The following is a 17391-nucleotide window of genomic DNA, read 5'->3' as shown; positions in this document are numbered from 1 at the left end:
GAGCGACAAATCTTCTTGTTGCAGAGTGAAAGAGCTCAGCCCTCATAATGGAGGTGGTGAAACACAGAATCAGATGGAGACTGAGAATGAGGAAACAGAGACCAGTGGAGAAGGCTCAGGTCACAATGTATGTGTGTGTCATGGACTGAACAGATCTTAAAGCTGGGAACAACTTGCTGTTCTTACTTGGGCTGTTTCTTGCAGCTCTCCAAGGATGAGGAGGAAGATATCTCTCCCCACATGTTCAACTTTCGTGAGGCTATGAGTCAAATTAGTGAACGAGAGGAGAAGGTTGTAGAACAGCTTAGAGAACTGAGACAGGTATGTGGAAGAGGCAAGCCCAGCCCAGGCTGCCTTCTACATGTTGATAGCACCTTGCCTTGTCTGAGCCAAGTGCTGCTGGGTAGGCTGTGGGCTGTACTGCAAGATGCTGTCAGTGGTGGTACTTTATCCTCACTGCTAACTTTTTCCTGTCGTTTCCTGCCCTACTGGTTAAACTGGGGCATTTCAGTGCTTGTGGCCAGCTGGTCCCCCTTCCCCTCCAACTAGCAACCTCTACTTGCTGCTAATGAGCACTGACTGGTACTGGTCTGTAGAAGCTTAGCTCTAAGTGCCAGATTTGAAGAAACTAATTGAATTTCCAGAAAGTCAATTTCTCATCACTGTTATCCTTGTAAATATAGAGAATGATGACTGAACTTGACTACCTCTTGGGAATCACGGAGCAACCAGACTACGATCTTGAGACCTTTTTGAGCAGAGCTAAGGACTTTGTTGAGGCAAGCTCAAGAAAACTCCTTAGTGTCAGAGGTATGTTAGTGCCTGTCTCTGACTAGCGCTGTCGCTAATGTTTTTTTTAACACCAGTATACCTGTGGGGGTTTGAGCACCCAGTCCTTCTGCATAGCTTACAGTTTGGATCACTTTCCTAGGTGATCGTAGGGACAGATCTGAGATGTCCTATTGTCTGCACTTTCCAAAGTAAAATTTTGGCTAGTAACTTCCATTTGCTTTGCACCTGCCATATAAAACTGCCTTCCCTTGAGCAGAATGCAACATCCACCAAGAGCAGATGAGCTGAAGTATGTTTGGCTAGTTGGTTATATAGTTTACCTTTTGCCTTGGCCAAAAACCAGAATTTGAGAAACAGGTCCCACTGCCACGTTCTAGGGATTCTTAGGGGTGTGCCCACTGTTTCCACTCCTGTTTTCATGGATATCAGGCCTGGATACCTATCCACTTATAACAAGGGTCTGCCAGATATATACTCAGATGCCATGTCTGCCAGCACCTGCGTTTGGCATGCCTTTGCCTTTGTATAGGGTATTACTGTATGTGCAACAAAATCCCTCCAACTGTGCAGTTCTGACCCAGTTTGGAGACTTCCCAGCTCTGTACAGGAGGATGTCGGCTGCCTGTTCCTTGAGCACTGCCTGCCTGCCTTTGGACCATGCTGGTTGAAGTGGTGGTAGAGAGGCAGCAAGGCAGATGTAGGAACTTGGCTGACAAATGGCAACAGAGTGCTGGGTACATAGGCTGCCTGACTTGGACAGGGGAAGCTACACTGGTAACTGTTACTTTTCTGCCACTGTTGCAATAACTTGGACTTTGGTTGCTACTTGAGCCATTACAGCTGGCATAGTCTTTGCCTCCAAAACAGGGCTGTGAGGCTTTATTTTAATGAGGCTGAAAATTGTGGCATCAAAGTGAACTGTTAACATGAAACAGTGACTTTTTTTCTTAAACAGCCCTGACTGTCCTCCCACCTCAAATGCAGCCTGATAGCTGTATCCCTCCATTCACCATGGAGGGGTGGTGACAAGACAGTAAGAGTAAATGCCCTGCTACCCTCTCTGCCTTATAGGCCAGTGAAATCTGGCCCTCTGGGATGGTTGGATTAGTGGTATCTCATTTGAACTGCAAACTGCAGGCTTGAAGCTGTTGATGAGTAGAAATAAACAAGTACAGCTGAAGAGCTTTGTGGGACCAGGCAGGATTTGATGTTGGCTGAGCAGTTCTTGCCCAGTTCACTTTCCTCTGTGGCCCTTGCAGAGCTCTGCTGAGGGGGACAGCTGGGCTGCGGAGTTCAGTTTCCAGGTCAGTCACCCTGTTACTGTCTTCCTTCACAGAAACGTTGGATGCCCTGGGAGCTGCCATGCAACTGGAGGAGCAAGCCAGCAAGCAGATGAGGCGGCAGAGGCCTTAGTAAATACAGCAAAACCTGGTTCACAAGCAGTCTTCTGTATGTCTTGCATGTTTGTCAGTGGTTTGTGCAACTCCTATTTTAAATGTGGTAGAGCGTCTGCAGATCACTTGTGCCTGAGGGCAGTGAACATGGCAGCCTCTCTCTCTTCATGGCCTGGTATCGGGGTACTCAGCAGAGTGATAGAAACACACCCCCTGCAAGGCTTGGGGAGGGGGACCTGAGAGTCTGCTAGATGTGTCTAGCATCTGGCCCTTTGCTAATGACAATGGTCTCCTCTAATAGAACTAGATACACATGTATAGTTTTCTAGTGTACATATAACCTTTCCAGATGTGCTTGCAACATTGCAAAACTGTTGCAAGTCTGGCTTTTCTAGAAAGAAAGTGGACTATATGTAACTGTAAAAAAAAAAAACCAGTATTTTAAGAAGTTTGATAAATAAATGTTCCTGGATTTAATTATCTTCTATCTCTATAAAATATATTTCTTGCTGATTTTGGTAAAGTCTAACAGCCCCTAAAGACTGCCTGGTGTTGTAGAGATAGGCTGATTTCTTGGATGAAGTTTCTTTTTAAAGTCTTTACACTTGTAATGTGTCCATAAAAATCACTCAAAATAAATTTTGTCTCTTAATTTTGAGATCCTGCTGGCTAGAACTTGCCTACCAAGGGGGAACCTGGTTTAGAGTGTACCTACCCTGCACCTGAGCAAAGCTCAGCGTGTAGTGAGTGGTTCAGCTCTTATGACATCAGGTAAGTAGGAGGGGCCCTGTGAGACTCCCTTGTACCATTGGGGTTTACTTAGGCTTTGAAGGTAGCCCCAGGATGTTACTTCACATTTTTTCACATATATTTCCTGTGGCTAACATGCTGCATTAAAATACACACGTTCAGTAGCCCAGCAAGATCTGTATTTGAGGGCAGAAGTGCAAAGCTCGCCACGGCTCAGGTGCAGCGAGGTGCTGCCATGGCCCTTGTGTGCAACCTGGGTCCAGGTGGCCCCATGCAACCTGTCCTCTGGGAAGGAGCAGGCAGAGGGGCAGGGTGGGGGAAGACAGATAGGAAGCATGTGTTGCTGCCCTCTGTTTTCTGTTTGTTCAGCTCAGTCCAGGGCTTGTCTCTGAAAAGACAAAACAGGCCTGTGAGCTCTGGGTCCAGCAACACAGGATGCAGCTACACAAACATCAGATTACAAAGGGATCCTTTTACTGTTACTCCCTTTTTCCCTAGACCCCCACCCTAGTCTCCTACTTCCTGAGCTGCCTTCTACCCCTGAAAGTAAAGGATGTAATTTAAGTGACTGTGCTCCCAGCTCTGCACATACCTCTGGACTGCATCCTTGCCATGTCTCCGGGGATGTCTACTATATTGGAGGCCAGTTCTTCAGCCTGGACTGGATCCATTTTTGTGTACCACATCTCAGGACTGTCCTGGAAAAGGCAGCAAAAGAGTTAGGACGTTAATGGGATGTGGGCAAGCAGTGACAAGCAGCTAGAGATGGGATTATTCAACCCAGACAGGATCCTCCCCTACAGCTGGGGCACTTTGTGATCAACAGTTTAGGTACTGGTGGGGCTGAGTGCTCTAAGGGCCTCTGAACTGTCAAAGCTGACTTGTACCTAGGCTCTGCCTGCATCACATTAAGATGGCACATCCAGAGTAAAAGGGCTGTTATGCCCTACTGAGTTTGGACTAAAGCAAGGCAGTCCTGTTCCACTTCAGATGTTACTTTATTATACTTGGATTATCCAGCCTTGCCTGGTGTCTTAGGGTGAAGGAGGATGGGCCGGAGTGCAAGGAAAAAAATGTTGCCTCTTGTTTGTTCCACCTTCCCTCACTGGACCTAGCATTGCTTACTAATCTGTATATCCATTAGGAGGATATAGAGCTAGAGTCAGGAAAGTCCTGATTTGGAGGAGCTCAGGTCACCTCTTGCTTCAATGGCCCTTCAGCTCACATTTCTGACATCACATTCCCACTGTCACAGAAGTAGCAGTAGTCTGAGATCCCTCCTTGCTCTGTCTTGGGGCTGAGTCAGAACAATTATCTTCCTGAATACTGAGACTGAAAGTGAATGCTTCTCAAAGGGTGGCTTTGTTTATTTCTGGGCTCTCGTGTAAGATTGGATTTCTTGTGAAAAGAAATCCAGTCCCTACATCCCTGCAAAACAGACCAAGGTCCTAGGGCAACTAATAAACCCCATAAGGGAGGCAGGCTTACCATAAAGTGCTGGAACAGTGTGTGTCCTAGTGCCTTCTTTACGCACTCCTCCACAAAGGGAAATGTATGGACAAAATACTGCAACAGAACAGAGTTGGTGTGTAAGGAGAAGGGATGTGAGTGTGTGCATAGAGGGTAGAGCTGCATGGATGATGTGGCTCCATATAACCTGTGCCACATACCAGTGAGTCCCTGACCCACCTCCTTTAGTGACAGTGTTACTGCTGGGACTTCATGAACGCATCAAGAGAAAATTGTGGGTCCCTGCTCTCCCCCAGTGCCAGTTCCCACCTTCATTGACAAGAGAAGGGAGGGTGTTTCAGTGAAATGATGGCAGTGCAGTAGTTGCCAGGGAGTTCATCCTCCTCTGCTGTCGGTGCCTGCTCAGAGGAAGGGTGCACTGACCCTCTGCATTACCAGGTAGGTTTGTAAACCCTCTTTCACCCTGAGCAGCCTGGTTCTCAGCTATCACTCATTCAGCCCTTCCCATCAACTGACAGCATGGTCCTTCCCTTGTGACTGTTACGCAGGCAGAGTGCTGTGCTGAGGCAGGCCAAAGTTCTTTACCCAGCACGAGCAGGAAAAAATAGGCTGCTTGTAATTCTGTGCTAGTGTCTTGCTTCAGGCAAATTGTCTTGGTTAGCCTCTTAGCTTTGTCTGTGCTTGCTACCCACAGCAAGCCTGGGGGTAGAACAGAGGTGCGAGGGCCAACGTTGGCTTCCCAGCACTCTGTGTGGTGGGTGGCAGGAGGGAGGCAGACAGGAGGGGAAATACAGCTCTTTCCTGAAGCAAGTGTCACTCCTGCCTTTGTGAATAAGCCTCTATCTGCTGTGCTTAGGTGTATTGGGTTTGTGTGGCAAGGTTTTGGTAGCAGGGTGGGGAGCGTTATGGAGGTGGCTTCTGTGAGAAGTTGCTGGAAGCTTCCCCTGTGTCCAACAGAGCCAATACCAGCTGGCTCTATGATGGACCTGCTGCCGGCCAAGGCCAAGCCAATCAGCAATAGTGGTAGCGGCTCTGTAACAACATATTTAAGAAGGAAAAGAAGTTGCTGGGACAGACAGAAACGGCAGCTGGAGAGAGGAGTGAGGACATGTAAGACAAACAACCCTGCAGATACCAAGGTCAGTGAAGAAGGAGGGGGAGGAGATGCTCCAGGCACCGGAGCAGAGATTCCCCTGCACCCCATGGGGAAGACCGTGGTGAGGCAGGTTGTCCCCCTGCAGCCCATGATGGTCCACGGTGGAGCAGATATCCACCTGCAGCCTGGGGAGGACCCCACGCCGGAGCAGGTGGGTGCCCAAAGGAGGCTGTGACCCCATGGGAAGCCTGTGCTGGAGCAGGCTCCTGGCAGGACCTGCGGGATCTGTGGAGAGAGGAGCCCACAGAGCAGGTTTTCTGGCAGGACTTGTGACCCCATGGGGGACCCACACTGGAGCAGTGTGCTTCTGAAGGACTGCACGCTGTGGAAGGGACGCATGCTGGAGCAGTTTGTGAAGAACTGCAGCCCGTGGGAAGGACCCACATTGGAGAAGTTCGTGGAGGACTGTCTCCTGTGGGAGGGACCACACGCTGGAGCAGGGGAAGAGTGTGATGGGTCCTGCCCCTGAGGAGGATGAAGCGGCAGAAATAATGTGTGATGAACTGACCGTAAACCCCGTTCCCCGTCCCCCTGCACTGCTGGGGGGGTAGGTAGAGAATTTGGGAGTGAAGTTGTGCCCATGAAGAAGGGTGGGGTGGGGGGAAGATGTTTTAAGATTTGGTTTTATTTCTCATTACCCTACTCTGGTTGATTGGTAATAAATTGAGTTAATTTTCCCCACGTTGAGTCTGTTTTGCCCGTCATGGTAAATGGTGAGTGATCTCTTCTGTCCTCATCTTGACCCATGAGCCCTTTGTTATATTTTCTCTCCCCTGTCCAGCTGAGGAGGGGGGAGTGATAGAACAGCTCTGGTGGGCACCTGGCATTCAGCCAGGGTCAACCCACCTCATTAGGGAAAAAAAACCACCCAGTGTAAGGAGCCTTTCTGCTCAGGTGCACTGGGAGCAGACCCTGTGCTATGATGTCCGCTGCCATGTACCACCATGCTTACCTCCAGGGAGATGCTGGCATGTCTCTGGCTGGCCACATGATCCAGGTTCCCCACAGCAACCATCAAGCCATGTACCACTTTCAGCTGGATCAGTTCTTCAGCCACTTCTGCTGACTCCTTGGCTAATACACTGCAATGAGATAAGCCATCAGCCCCTACCCCATACGGGGGAAGAAGCACGCAACAAATTGAGTCTGGGCCTCTTGGTGCAAGCCCAATGGAAAATGATGTGTTCCCACCCAACCTTAGTGGCACCAACAGACAGGAAAGTCTCAAAATAAACAAGAAATGTTTGGCTGTGCATGGGATTAGCAATCATTTAACATGTGAGCTTGCTGAGAACCAGTTGTTTAACGATTGGCAGGAGCTTCCTGGTGTGTATTAAAGTCTAGCAAGTTTCTTTTGTGACCACAAAAACCCCAGGACTCAAACATCACTACCATTACTTCTGTGAGCACATCCCTGGAGGACACTTTAGTATGTCTCCCCATCCACCAACCGCTTTCCGTCATCTGCTTTTGCAGGAAAAGTGTTCTGATAGCACTACCTTGTGGACATTGCAGGAAATTCTGAATGAACTGAATGAACCAATTTTAGCACACGCAGCTGAATTTCCTCAAGGATTCTGCGGTCAGTCAGAGGCACTAGATTCTTCCATTGGGTGGCTGATGTTAAATAACAGTGTTTCACTGCTTGCTGTGGCTTCCAGCTATGTGGAGAATACAGTGGCCATGAGCAATATAGCACCCTTCAGCCCTGTGCTGTGGCAGGATGCATACATTGCTACCAGGCCTAGCCATAAAGGAGACACTGTGAAGGCACACAGGGCCGGAGCAGATGGGATTCCACATATCCCTATAAATAAAACTTCAAGCCAGCTCCAGAGTCAGTAGCAGGGAGGGTCTGAGCACTGCTACCTGCAGGCAGTGGCTCTACCCTATTCCTGAATACACCCCCATCTCTGAACAGTCTAGTACAAAGAGTCTTAGCAGAGCTGGGGTACTTAGAGAGCAGTGCCAGAGGTGAACGGGTCAATGCTTCCTGGGAGGAACATCCCAGTCCTTTCCTACCCAAAGGAAGCCACTTTTCTAAAGTCCCTTTTATGCTCCTGTAGATTTTCCTCCAGAGTTTCTTACCCAATGGCTTTTGCGGCAGCTGCCTGCTGAATGTACACCAGCACGGGCTCCCTCAGGCGAAGTGCTGTTGGACCTGCATAAGGAACATTAGGAAGGTGAGAGTGATGCTTTGAAACGCTTCTCAGATGTTAGAAGGGAGGGTAGGTGGAGTTACACTGCTAGCATAAAAGGAGGATGTTGTTTTCTCAGGAAACACCCATCAGGGAAATCCTGTGGCTATGTATCTATCATATGTAGTACCCTGTGAGGATCTGTGCGTGTGATGTCCATGGCAGCACAGCCACAGCTCAGAGAGCCTGGGCCACTGCGGCCTGCTCTGCTGAGTCGGGGGGAGGAAACACCTGGGGCTGGAACTGTTCAACGTCCTTGCCCAGCAGACCTCAGCAGGTCTCTGGAGGCCTGCACGCTAGGGTTAGTGCTGCAGGCAAGCACTGCCTCGACCCGGGCAGCCCTTGCTGGAGTGTCCCTCGCCTCAAGGGGCAGCCCCCTGCACCTCCTCCAGTAGGAGTCAGGGCGATGGCTGAGCCTTGCAGGAGGAGACAAGGGAGCTTGGGAGAAACACCTCCCTGGTTGTCCTGGCAGGCCATGGCCTGCTGTGTACTCAGAGACCATGGTCAGCTCTTTTACCTTTGGTGGTCTCATCGCAGAAGGTAAATGCTTTCTTCCTGCGTGGCGTCAGTAATGCAACCAGGCCCTTCAGCAGGGCTGGCCGGACCTCGTGGGCCATGAGGGCCTTCAGCAGCTGGATGGCTGGAGAAGACGGGAGTGGCTGTTAGCACTGAGACTTACTTGCATTTCAGACGCGTTTGTGGAGATACGGAACGACGTGAGCTCTAGAAACTGCGAACGACAACAAACGTACCAAGTAACAGTATCACCAACCGCTAATAAGATCATTCTGTTTTTAACTAAATGAAGAACAGCTCCACGGAAATGGAGCCTCAAAAAATTTCTCGACACTCGTGCCTGTTCCTCTCCACGGAAATCTTTAGTAAAAGGCGAAAGATTTATACGATCTGAAGAGAAACCAGAGTATGGCATTTACTCCGCCCCTGGCACACGACACGCCTGCCCCACGCCCCACAAGCCAAGGCGACGGACGGACGCCCGCCCACCCCCCCCGCTCCCGGCCCCGCGACCCCCGGCCCCGCCGCGGGCGCACAGCCGCGCCGACCCGAACAGCTCGGACCGGCCGGCGGCGGCGGCGAGCACCGGCGGGGCCGGGGCTGGGCCGCGGAGCATCCTGGGTATGCAAAGCAGCCGAATGCTAATAAGGCGGTGGCAAGAGCGGGCGGGGGCGGTGTTGCAAATACTCTGATGAAGAAATCAAAATTTAATCACGTAGAAGAGTTAGGTTTGATTAAGAAGTAAAGTTGTGAAGCATAATGTATAGGATTGTTAAGTTTGAAATGTAGCCATAGAAACTTTAGGAACTGTGTTATGTGTGACTGTAGGAACCTCAACATTGTTAAAGTTTGAAATAGCCAACCAGAGAAACCTCACCAGGAAGTTACTGGGTTTTCTATGTTTTGTCTTAAGAAACTAAGGAAACCGTCATGGACACCGTAACCCCCTTACCCTTCCCATCTCGATTTGAGTATCAAAGGTTCTAATCAGTAGGGCTAAGTGAAATTGACCAACGATTGTTTTTAAATAAGAATATTGATAAGATTATATAATCAAAGGACAAATCATTATAAAGGTTAAATTTAAGAGCGAGCATAGTGTGCATTTTTATGTAAAGAGCTTATGTAACAATGACCTGACAGAAAAAGTCTATAAAAACCGATGGATTTTGATACCTTGGAGGAGCGATCCCCCGTGTCCCCAGCGCTGCAATAAACGAAATGCCTGCTTCTTAACGTCACATGGGTGTTAAAACAGTTTTATTCCAGATTTCGGTAACAGCGGCACGGACGAGCCCGAGGCGGGAGGTCAGCTCTGTGCCGCCGATCTGCCGGTGCACATCTCCCCCCCACCGAAACCGCGAGGGTTGGCCTTCCTACCACCCGCACGGCAACACGGCAAACTACCACCCAAATCATTACCTCCCCTTCCCCACCACTTGTTCTACATTTAACCACACAAAAGATAGCTCCACGGAAATGGAGCCTCAAAAAATTCCTCGACACTCGTGCCTGTTCCTCTCCACGGAAATCTTTAGTAAAAGGCGAAAGATTTATGCGATCTGAAGAGAAACCAGAGTATAACCTCCAACCTCCCCCCGCCCACCTGCCCGCCGCCGGCTGCCGCCCCACAGCACACGCCGACCCTCAGCCGAACCCCGCCGCACCACCCGGCCCGACACCAGCCCCCGCGGCTACCGGCACCCCCGGCTCGGCCCCAGCCCGCCGGCCACGCCGGCTCGGGGCGGCGGTGTCCAGCGGGGCCGGCACGGCGCCCACCCGCGCTGCACCACGGGTATGCTAATCGGAGCCGCGCTGATGAGCCGCATGCTAATGAGGCGGCCCGCCCCGCCCCCGGCGGGAGGGGAGGCAGCGCGGGGCGGGGCCGGGGCGGCGCCCGGTAGGGAACCGGGTGGCCGGGCCGGGGCGGAACGGAACGGAGCGGGGCGGCCGGGGACAGCGAGCGGAAGCGGGCAGGGACCCCGCGGCGCCCGGCTCGGCTCGGCTCGGCTCGGCTCCGGGAGAGGCCGCCGTACGCCCCCCCCCGCCGCTGCGGACCGGAGCTCGGCGGCGAGGGGGGAGGCGGCCGAGCCCCGCGCACGGCGCCGAGCCCCGGGCGGTAGCGGCTGGGCCCGCCCAGGAGCCCCGCGGCGCCAAGAGCGGCGGCCCGGGCGGGGCTGGAGCGCCGGGGACAGCTCTGCGGGGCCGGGCCCCGGCGAACCGCTTCTCCCGGAGCCCGAACCGCCGCCCGGCAGCGGCCCCGCTGCACCGCCCGGCCCGGGACAAGGGGCGGCCCGAGGCCCCCCCGCCCGCTCCTCTTTTGACCAGACACGGGTAGCGAGGCGGCCGCCCCCGGCGGGGCTAGGGTCGGTGCGAACAGGCCCGAGTAATAGATCCCCCGCTGCCGTCAGCCGGGCCGGGCGGCAGTTAGCTCCACCGGTCGCACTTCGCTAAAGTTTTACTTGCGTCGGCTTTCGTAGACGCCGTGCTTTGTTCTGTTTTTAACTAAATAAAGGGCAGCTCCACCGAAATGGAGCCTCAAAAAATTCTTCGACACTCGTGCCTGTTCCTCTCCACGGAAATCTTTAGTAAAAGGCGAAAGATTTATACGATCTGAAGAGAAACCAGAGTATACCAACAGCTCTCCCCGCGGACACGCCACCCCCGGTTGTCCCTCCGCAGGACACGGCGACCCCTGCCCGGTCCCCGCCGCCCCGGTTCGCCCCCCTCCCACCCGGCGGCGCACACAGGCACGGCCCCGCGCCCGGACCCCAGCGGCCCGGCGGGAGCTACGGATACGGACAACATTACCGGGGCTGCACCGCGGTGCACCCTGGGTATGCAAATAAGACGAATGCTAATGAGCCGCTGCTAATGAGGCGCCCACGGCCCGCAGCGCCGAGCACGGCCGTAGTCCCGGGGGCCCTCCGCCCCACCGCCCTTCCCTATGCCCCCACCTCACTTGCCCAGGCCAGCCCCAGCCTGCCGCTGGCCCCCTCAGCCACTGCCCAGGGTGGCTCGACTGGTTCTACCTTCATACTGGACTTCCAGGTGCACGGAGCACAGCACGCCCAGCACGGGCTCCACAAGGACAGAGGGCACCTCTCCCACCACGTCCTGGGGAAAAAAGGGCAGAGTGACAGGGACAGTCTTCACAGAGTAGTCTGGGTTGTCCTCTTCCAGGCACTGGGGCTGCCCACTGTAGCCCCCAACGCCAGGGAGACCGGCACGGGACAGGGAAGCTAATGCTGCCCTTTTGCCCCCAGCGAGGCCCGCTGCCCACCTGCATGCCCCCGAGCGTCTGCAGAGCCAGCTGCTGGGCGCGGGGGGAGGTGCACGGCAGAACAGCAATGAGGCCTTTGTAGACTTGATTCTGGTACTTGGGATTGCTGCGGCCCAAAGACTCCAGCAGAACCTGCACATCTTCTTGAGCCTCTGCTGAGTTGGAAGTGGCCAAGAACTCAGTAAGGGATCGCACCCCTGTGCAGAGAAAGAGATGCCAAGTCGTGTGCCTGGATGAGTCTGGGTCACCCATCTCAGCCGTTTCAGTCTCACCCCCGAGAGAACCCAGCATTACATCCCACTCAAAGGTTGGCTCGACGAACGGAAGCCAGGAAAAAAGTTCTTTGTCCTTGTCAGGAGCCACAGCACCAACTGGAAAACCAGTTGGCAAAATTCTCAGCTGGAGTACGTGGCCAAGGCCCTTCTGTGGGTGTTTACAGAAGCAGAGAGTCCGGCACCAGGATGCCAACAGTGCTGCTAAGGATCCCTCTGCTGATCCTGCCACTTCATCTCTCTTGGAGGAAGCTGTGATGGCAGGTATCGCCCCATAGCCTCAGACAACGTAATCTGAACTACAGAATATCTAATGGGGCTTGGCTTCCACTGCCCAGGAGAAAAAAACAGGAGAAAAAAATGTTGTAATGCTCTTTCAAAAGATACAGGCTGCAAAACCCTCCCATCCCCAAAGGGGAAGTCTGGGAAAGTCTGCAGTAGGTGAACACTGCAGGTAAGAATGGAAACTGTTTTGTGGTTTTAACTGGAGCAGTTGCAACCAGCAGGATAGCAATATTGCATCAAAAGAAATGACTGTAAAGAAAGCGAGCTCATTAAAAACTGAGAGGGGATGAAATGCAACCACTCAACAATAGCTGAGACTCTGAACTCCTTCCAGCCAGAGAAATGCTGCGGCAATCTGCCATCCGGCAGGTGGAGGGAAGGGAGTGGTTCAGCGAGGCAAGCAGCCCCAGTGGCCAGAGGTCAGGGACAACATCTTTGCCTGCATTAGCAAAAAGCACGGATGGACATGCTACCTACCGTAGCTTTCACAAATGAGCTCCTTATACTTCCTGCCAGCGTCTGCGACGAGCTGCAGCAGCTTTACAGACTCCCTTTTGTCCTCTTCTTTCAGGTGGTTCAGCCCTAGCATTTCCAGGAGAATCAAGACACCTCCAATCTCCAGAAATTCAATAAGGTATCTGCGTCTGCAAGGATAGGGGGAACAAAGCCAAAAGTGTCACCTGCCTTGGAGCCCATCTTCCTCTGTCAGCACATGCTCCTGGGAACCATCACGTCCTGCCTCGCTGCAGCAGGTGCCTGGGCAGGGAACACAAGGAGGCTCAGCCTGGAGCGCAAAGGCAGATGCCTGCTGGCAGCGTGCTTTGCTGCCAGCAGGTCACCAGCTCCTATTTTACCCTGTGCTACATTTCAGATATTGAACCACAGGCAGAGAAGGCCCTGTCTCTGCACTCAGACTCTCACCACGCTCCTTCCGCATTGTGCCAGTGAGCCGGTGGCTCTGGAGACATGCACAAGCAATGGATTTGGTTTTGAGAGCATTTGAAATTCCTACCACAAGCCTCACTGGGGCCTGCCTTGCCTGAAATGCTTACACAGCCCTCGCAAAAGACGGCCAAGGAGTTGTTATTTTCTTTATCGGCTCTCCCCCTCATCCTTGTGTGCCTTCCCCATGGCACCTCTCACACAGTGACATTCTATACTCACCCACTTGCAGCAGATAGGAAGATGCCAATGGACTTGAGCAGCTTGTCAAGGCACGTGCTGTACATGTAGCTGTTTGACAAGGCTAAGGAGAGATTTACAGACCATCATGGTGTCCCCAGGCTGCCTTTGACAGTCTGGAGGTCTGAACTGGGTACTCTGCAAGAAAGCATGGACCTTCCTGTCACAGACAGGCAGAGGCAGCATGCTCATCCCAATATGAGAAAAACCACTAGTTCTAGGTCCCTGAGAGACAGGTTACATGGCTTTCCCTTCAGTTCCACCTTTAGATAGCAGGCTTTTTTTGAACCCTGTAGAACATGGCTGGATATGGATGTCTCCATACAGAAGCTGATTCTTTAAACAAATTTTTGGTAGAGAACTTTGCCTTCCTCTCCATCCCACTACCACACACCACCTCCAGCTGTCCAAGGAAACAGATACGACATCCTGAGCCATGCAGTTAGGCGAGCCAGAAACAAGCTGGCTCCCTGGGAGAACTCCAGCTCCAGCTCTGGTTCTGTCTTGCCATCGTTGCTTTCAATGAAGTTGTCCAGGATGCGGCTTCGAGCAACTTTGTGGGCACTATCCCATTCCTGCAAGAAAACCATGAGCTTCCTGATGGCTTCCTGCTCTTTGACAGAAGTCATGATCTCTTCTGCCTAGAGAAAAGTGAGAAAGAAGTTAAAAAAGGGCTTTGAAGATAGAAGAAGTCTGTACCAAGGAATTACCACCAGAATCACATTTAAAATCTCTGGCAAATAATATTAAAATACTTACTAGCCATTAATTTAATCTCATTTTCCTTTATACTCATTTCATAGATAGGAAAATTGAAGCAAAAGGAGAGTTCCTGGTGTGTCTGAAGCTGCACAATGAATCTGTGACAGACTTCAGATTATTTTCCAGGGCAGGTGGCTTCACCACAGGAGCTCTCTTCTCTGCTCTGTTAATAAAGTCATTTTGATGTTACCCATTACCCCAGCCTTGGTTTCTCGCTAGCCTCATGATATGAACACTGCATCTCATATCTGACCTGCCAGAGAATAAATAGGGTGAAATGAGAGCACAAATAGGTATGGATTTATGGGGAGTGACAGGGTCAAGGGGGCTGTAAATGCCTGTTAGCACAGCAGCGCAGCATGCCCTCACTCACATGATGGAGCGATAGTCATTTGGACAGGGCCCACGTCCACTCCAGGAAGATATGCTTGGCCTTGGCAGCGGGAGAGCGCTTTGGGACTCTTTGGAATGACAGACATCTGCTCTGTTTTTTTCTTATCTAATTTCTATGGCATGTTTTTAAACAATCTAAGAAAACCTGAAATTATAAGAACTATAGGCAAGAAGACAGAAGCTCCAGAAACATCCCTTGCCAGCACTTCCTTCCATCCCTTCACACAGGTGTTAAATAAAGCAAGCTGTATTTTGCCAAATTTCTTTGGCACACTTTTAGCTCAGTACGATATCCCCTATTCCAGCTTGACAAATGTGAAGGTGCACTTAGTAGGGGGATAAAACGTCAGAGGATTAAGCTCTCTGTTCATTCAGGTAGGTGAGAATTCCACTGACATGTATGCGTTTGGCCAATCTCAAGGAGCCTCACAGTTAAACATCAGTATCTGTGTACATACACAGATGCAGAAAGAGGGACAAGGTCACAGACAGCTGCATTAACACAGGTGTGTTGTCCTCCATCAAGCTGTATCAGCAAGCCTGAGGATAGGAAAGGAATTCATGCCTTGTCTAATATAGTTCTTGGCCTTTCTACATAAGAAAAGCACCATTTAATATTTTATTTAAAGTGTGGTTTAAGAGAAAAAAAGTTAAAATGACACAAAATCTTTGGGTTTCAGAATAAGAAGTTTCCTTCAATGTAATACAAGTTGCTAAGATTACCAATTTCCTATCTACAAAGTTCTTAAGCCTTTTCTCCTAGAATCTGGAGGAAAATTCCAAACTGGTTCCAGAATATTCCCAAGATACCTGCTCAAAAGTAACTTTCTATTGCTATTATCTGAACTAGACTGAAAACAATGACCAAGAGGTGAACATGTACCTCTGCCTGAAAACAAACAAACAAAGTCTTCAAAAAGCTGGCTAAGAAACAACATTTGAGAATTAAGATGAGATGAAATTTCATTTGGGAATTAACGGTCTGTGCTCTGTAAGGAGTCTGTGTCCTTGGCAGGGCGTTTTCAGGATCTCCTTTGCGGGGAAGCAGGTTTAAAATAAATCCATTTTCCCAAAATAGTTGTGATTGAAAATGTTATTAGCCATAACAAATGTTAGTGCTGACAGGAGAATGGCCTGTTAGGGGCCTCTGGTGAAACAGTCAAGTGAAAGTCATATTTCACATTATTGCGAGCATTTTCCTGTGATTTACAGAATATTTGTGAAACATTACTTGCAAGGCATATGATTGATATTGAAAGAACAGCTAGTGTGTAGGGGGAATCTGTATTTCACAGAGACTGTTTGCATGAAATTTACAGTCCCATAAAGTGCTCCTCTGTCCTCAACAGAGATCTAGTTAAAAGAACTTTACAGTCTGAAACATCCCAAAATTGATTCTAAATTAACGTTTCCATATTTATGTTTAAGATGCTGGTGGTGTAATGCTATCCTATTTTTATTATAAAGCTGCAGTAACCCCCCGCTATTCAGAAGTACCAGCACCAGCCCCTGGACGTGAGGATTTTAGTGATACAAAGGGCTTGCCTATGAATCAACGGCGAAAAAAAAGAGAAGAGTTTGAAACAATGATCACACGAGGCTTCTGAGGATACAGCGGTATCTGTCCCTGGCTGCTATAATAACAGCATCTGCTGACGTAGTAATATTTAAGCCGACATTGCAAAGTACCCTGAAAATGTACTTGAGTATTTTTATTATGACCAGCTTACATATGGGAACATACAGACACGGGGAAGTTAAATGACTTGCCTGAGTTTTTTGTCAGTGCTAGCATCAGCTCGTAACTCCTATTTGTCGGCTTCAAACTCTGCTCTCAACTGTGCTGGGCTGCCACCCCAGTCCATTGGACCTAATAATCAAAACAAGGCTGGGTCAGGGCAGTGCTTTATTCCTGCCAAGAAAAACACAAGTGATTTAGGAACTGGCTCTGGCAATTCAGCAGTTCTTTACATCCAGAGTGCTGCTAAATCATCAGATTGAGATCAAAAGGCAGACTGCTGCTACGTCAGCCTCAGTCTGAGTGTGAGGTGCCAGGGACTGATAGCCTTGGACTCGGTGGAAGGACAGAGTGATGGTGACTTGGTGTTACCTTTGCATCTTGCAACATCAAGGTTGTGCCCAGCCTCAAGCAAAACTTAGAGCTTCTGTTTCCCTAGGAGGTTTCATCCTCCCCTGGCATAACTCAGGTCCCCCACAACTGTCCTCACACACAATGCACCTTCCTCAGTGTACCCCAATGTCTTCTACCCAGCCCCTATCGACCCATAGTCCCACTAGCCCCTCTCTCACCTACATGTCCTGCCTCCCAGCCCCACTGTTAAGCCCAGCCACAACCCCAAACCTAGCCCCTGCACTCCCCTCATGCCCAGCCAGGCCCTGCAGACCCCGACGTCCCTCCCAGCTCCTACACCCCTAATCCACTGCAACCTCAACATTCCCTGCCCTAGGCCCAACCATCCCACCAGGCCTGATCCCGTCCAATCACAGGCCCTGTGCTCCCCCACACCCCAAAACCCACCCCAGGCCCTACAGTCCCTCACACGCTCCCTGACCCCAGTGCCCACCCCAGCCCCTGCCTCCGGCCTCCCGGACCCAAACACCCAGCTCAGGACCAACAACCCCCCTCAGCCCCCAAGCCCACCTTATCCCCCAGCCCCCCTGAATGCGACCCCCACTCCAAGCCCTACAATTCCCCTCATCCCGACCCCCCCCCCCCCCCCCAGGTCCTATAACCCCCCAACCGCAGCGCCCGCCTCAGCCCCTCACTCCCTCTCACCTTCCCCCAGGGGGCGGATACCCCGCAGGATAACTGACACCGTAGCCGAACCAATAGCGGCTCGCCTTTGCTCCCCCCCCCCCCCCCCCGGCCCAATGGGTGGGCCAGTTTCCCCCACCAGTGGGCCGGGCGCCCAGCCGG

The 17391-nt window shown here is 51.4% G+C and overlaps 2 protein-coding genes and 3 non-coding genes across 10 annotated transcripts in view; 1 reads left to right on the top strand and 4 right to left on the bottom strand.

Annotated features, from left to right (window-relative positions):
* KIF2C (kinesin family member 2C) overlaps positions 1-2622 on the top strand; it is a 19227-nt gene extending 16605 nt beyond the window's left edge. For all 4 annotated transcript variants that reach the window (XM_030033271.2, XM_030033270.2, XM_030033273.2 and 1 more), the window contains 4 exons: positions 25-127; positions 205-321; positions 684-810; positions 2129-2622. In XM_030033271.2, the coding sequence (XP_029889131.1) occupies positions 25-127; positions 205-321; positions 684-810; positions 2129-2205 (424 nt within the window). In that variant the 3' untranslated portion in view covers positions 2206-2622. The remainder of the gene's footprint in view (positions 1-24; positions 128-204; positions 322-683; positions 811-2128) is intronic.
* ARMH1 (armadillo like helical domain containing 1) overlaps positions 1-17391 on the bottom strand; it is a 19028-nt gene extending 1637 nt beyond the window's left edge. Inside the window, exons 1-13 of one of the 3 annotated variants that reach the window (XM_030033276.2) lie at positions 17251-17391; positions 16224-16323; positions 13722-13939; positions 13281-13349; positions 12594-12760; positions 11560-11756; positions 11309-11393; positions 8278-8400; positions 7651-7723; positions 6515-6644; positions 4425-4502; positions 3529-3634; positions 3099-3324 (exon numbers count right to left, since the gene is read on the bottom strand). In XM_030033276.2, the coding sequence (XP_029889136.1) occupies positions 3302-3324; positions 3529-3634; positions 4425-4502; positions 6515-6644; positions 7651-7723; positions 8278-8400; positions 11309-11393; positions 11560-11756; positions 12594-12760; positions 13281-13349; positions 13722-13927 (1257 nt within the window). In that variant the 5' untranslated portion in view covers positions 13928-13939; positions 16224-16323; positions 17251-17391 and the 3' untranslated portion in view covers positions 3099-3301. The other 2 variants (XM_030033277.2, XM_030033274.2) reach the window with 2 other exon arrangements.
* Positions 8572-8686, bottom strand: LOC115349715. Its single transcript, XR_003926211.1, has one exon. It is a non-coding gene; the product is annotated as a U5 spliceosomal RNA (small nuclear RNA).
* On the bottom strand, positions 9744-9858 carry LOC115349728. The gene has a single exon (XR_003926224.1). It is a non-coding gene; the product is annotated as a U5 spliceosomal RNA (small nuclear RNA).
* Positions 10795-10909, bottom strand: LOC115349704. The gene has a single exon (XR_003926200.1). It is a non-coding gene; the product is annotated as a U5 spliceosomal RNA (small nuclear RNA).

The sequence above is a fragment of the Aquila chrysaetos genome, chromosome 12, assembly GCF_900496995.4.
Source record: "Aquila chrysaetos chrysaetos chromosome 12, bAquChr1.4, whole genome shotgun sequence".
NCBI classification, from domain to species: Eukaryota; Metazoa; Chordata; class Aves; order Accipitriformes; family Accipitridae; genus Aquila; species Aquila chrysaetos.
This window is presented reverse-complemented; position numbering and strand designations above follow the sequence as displayed.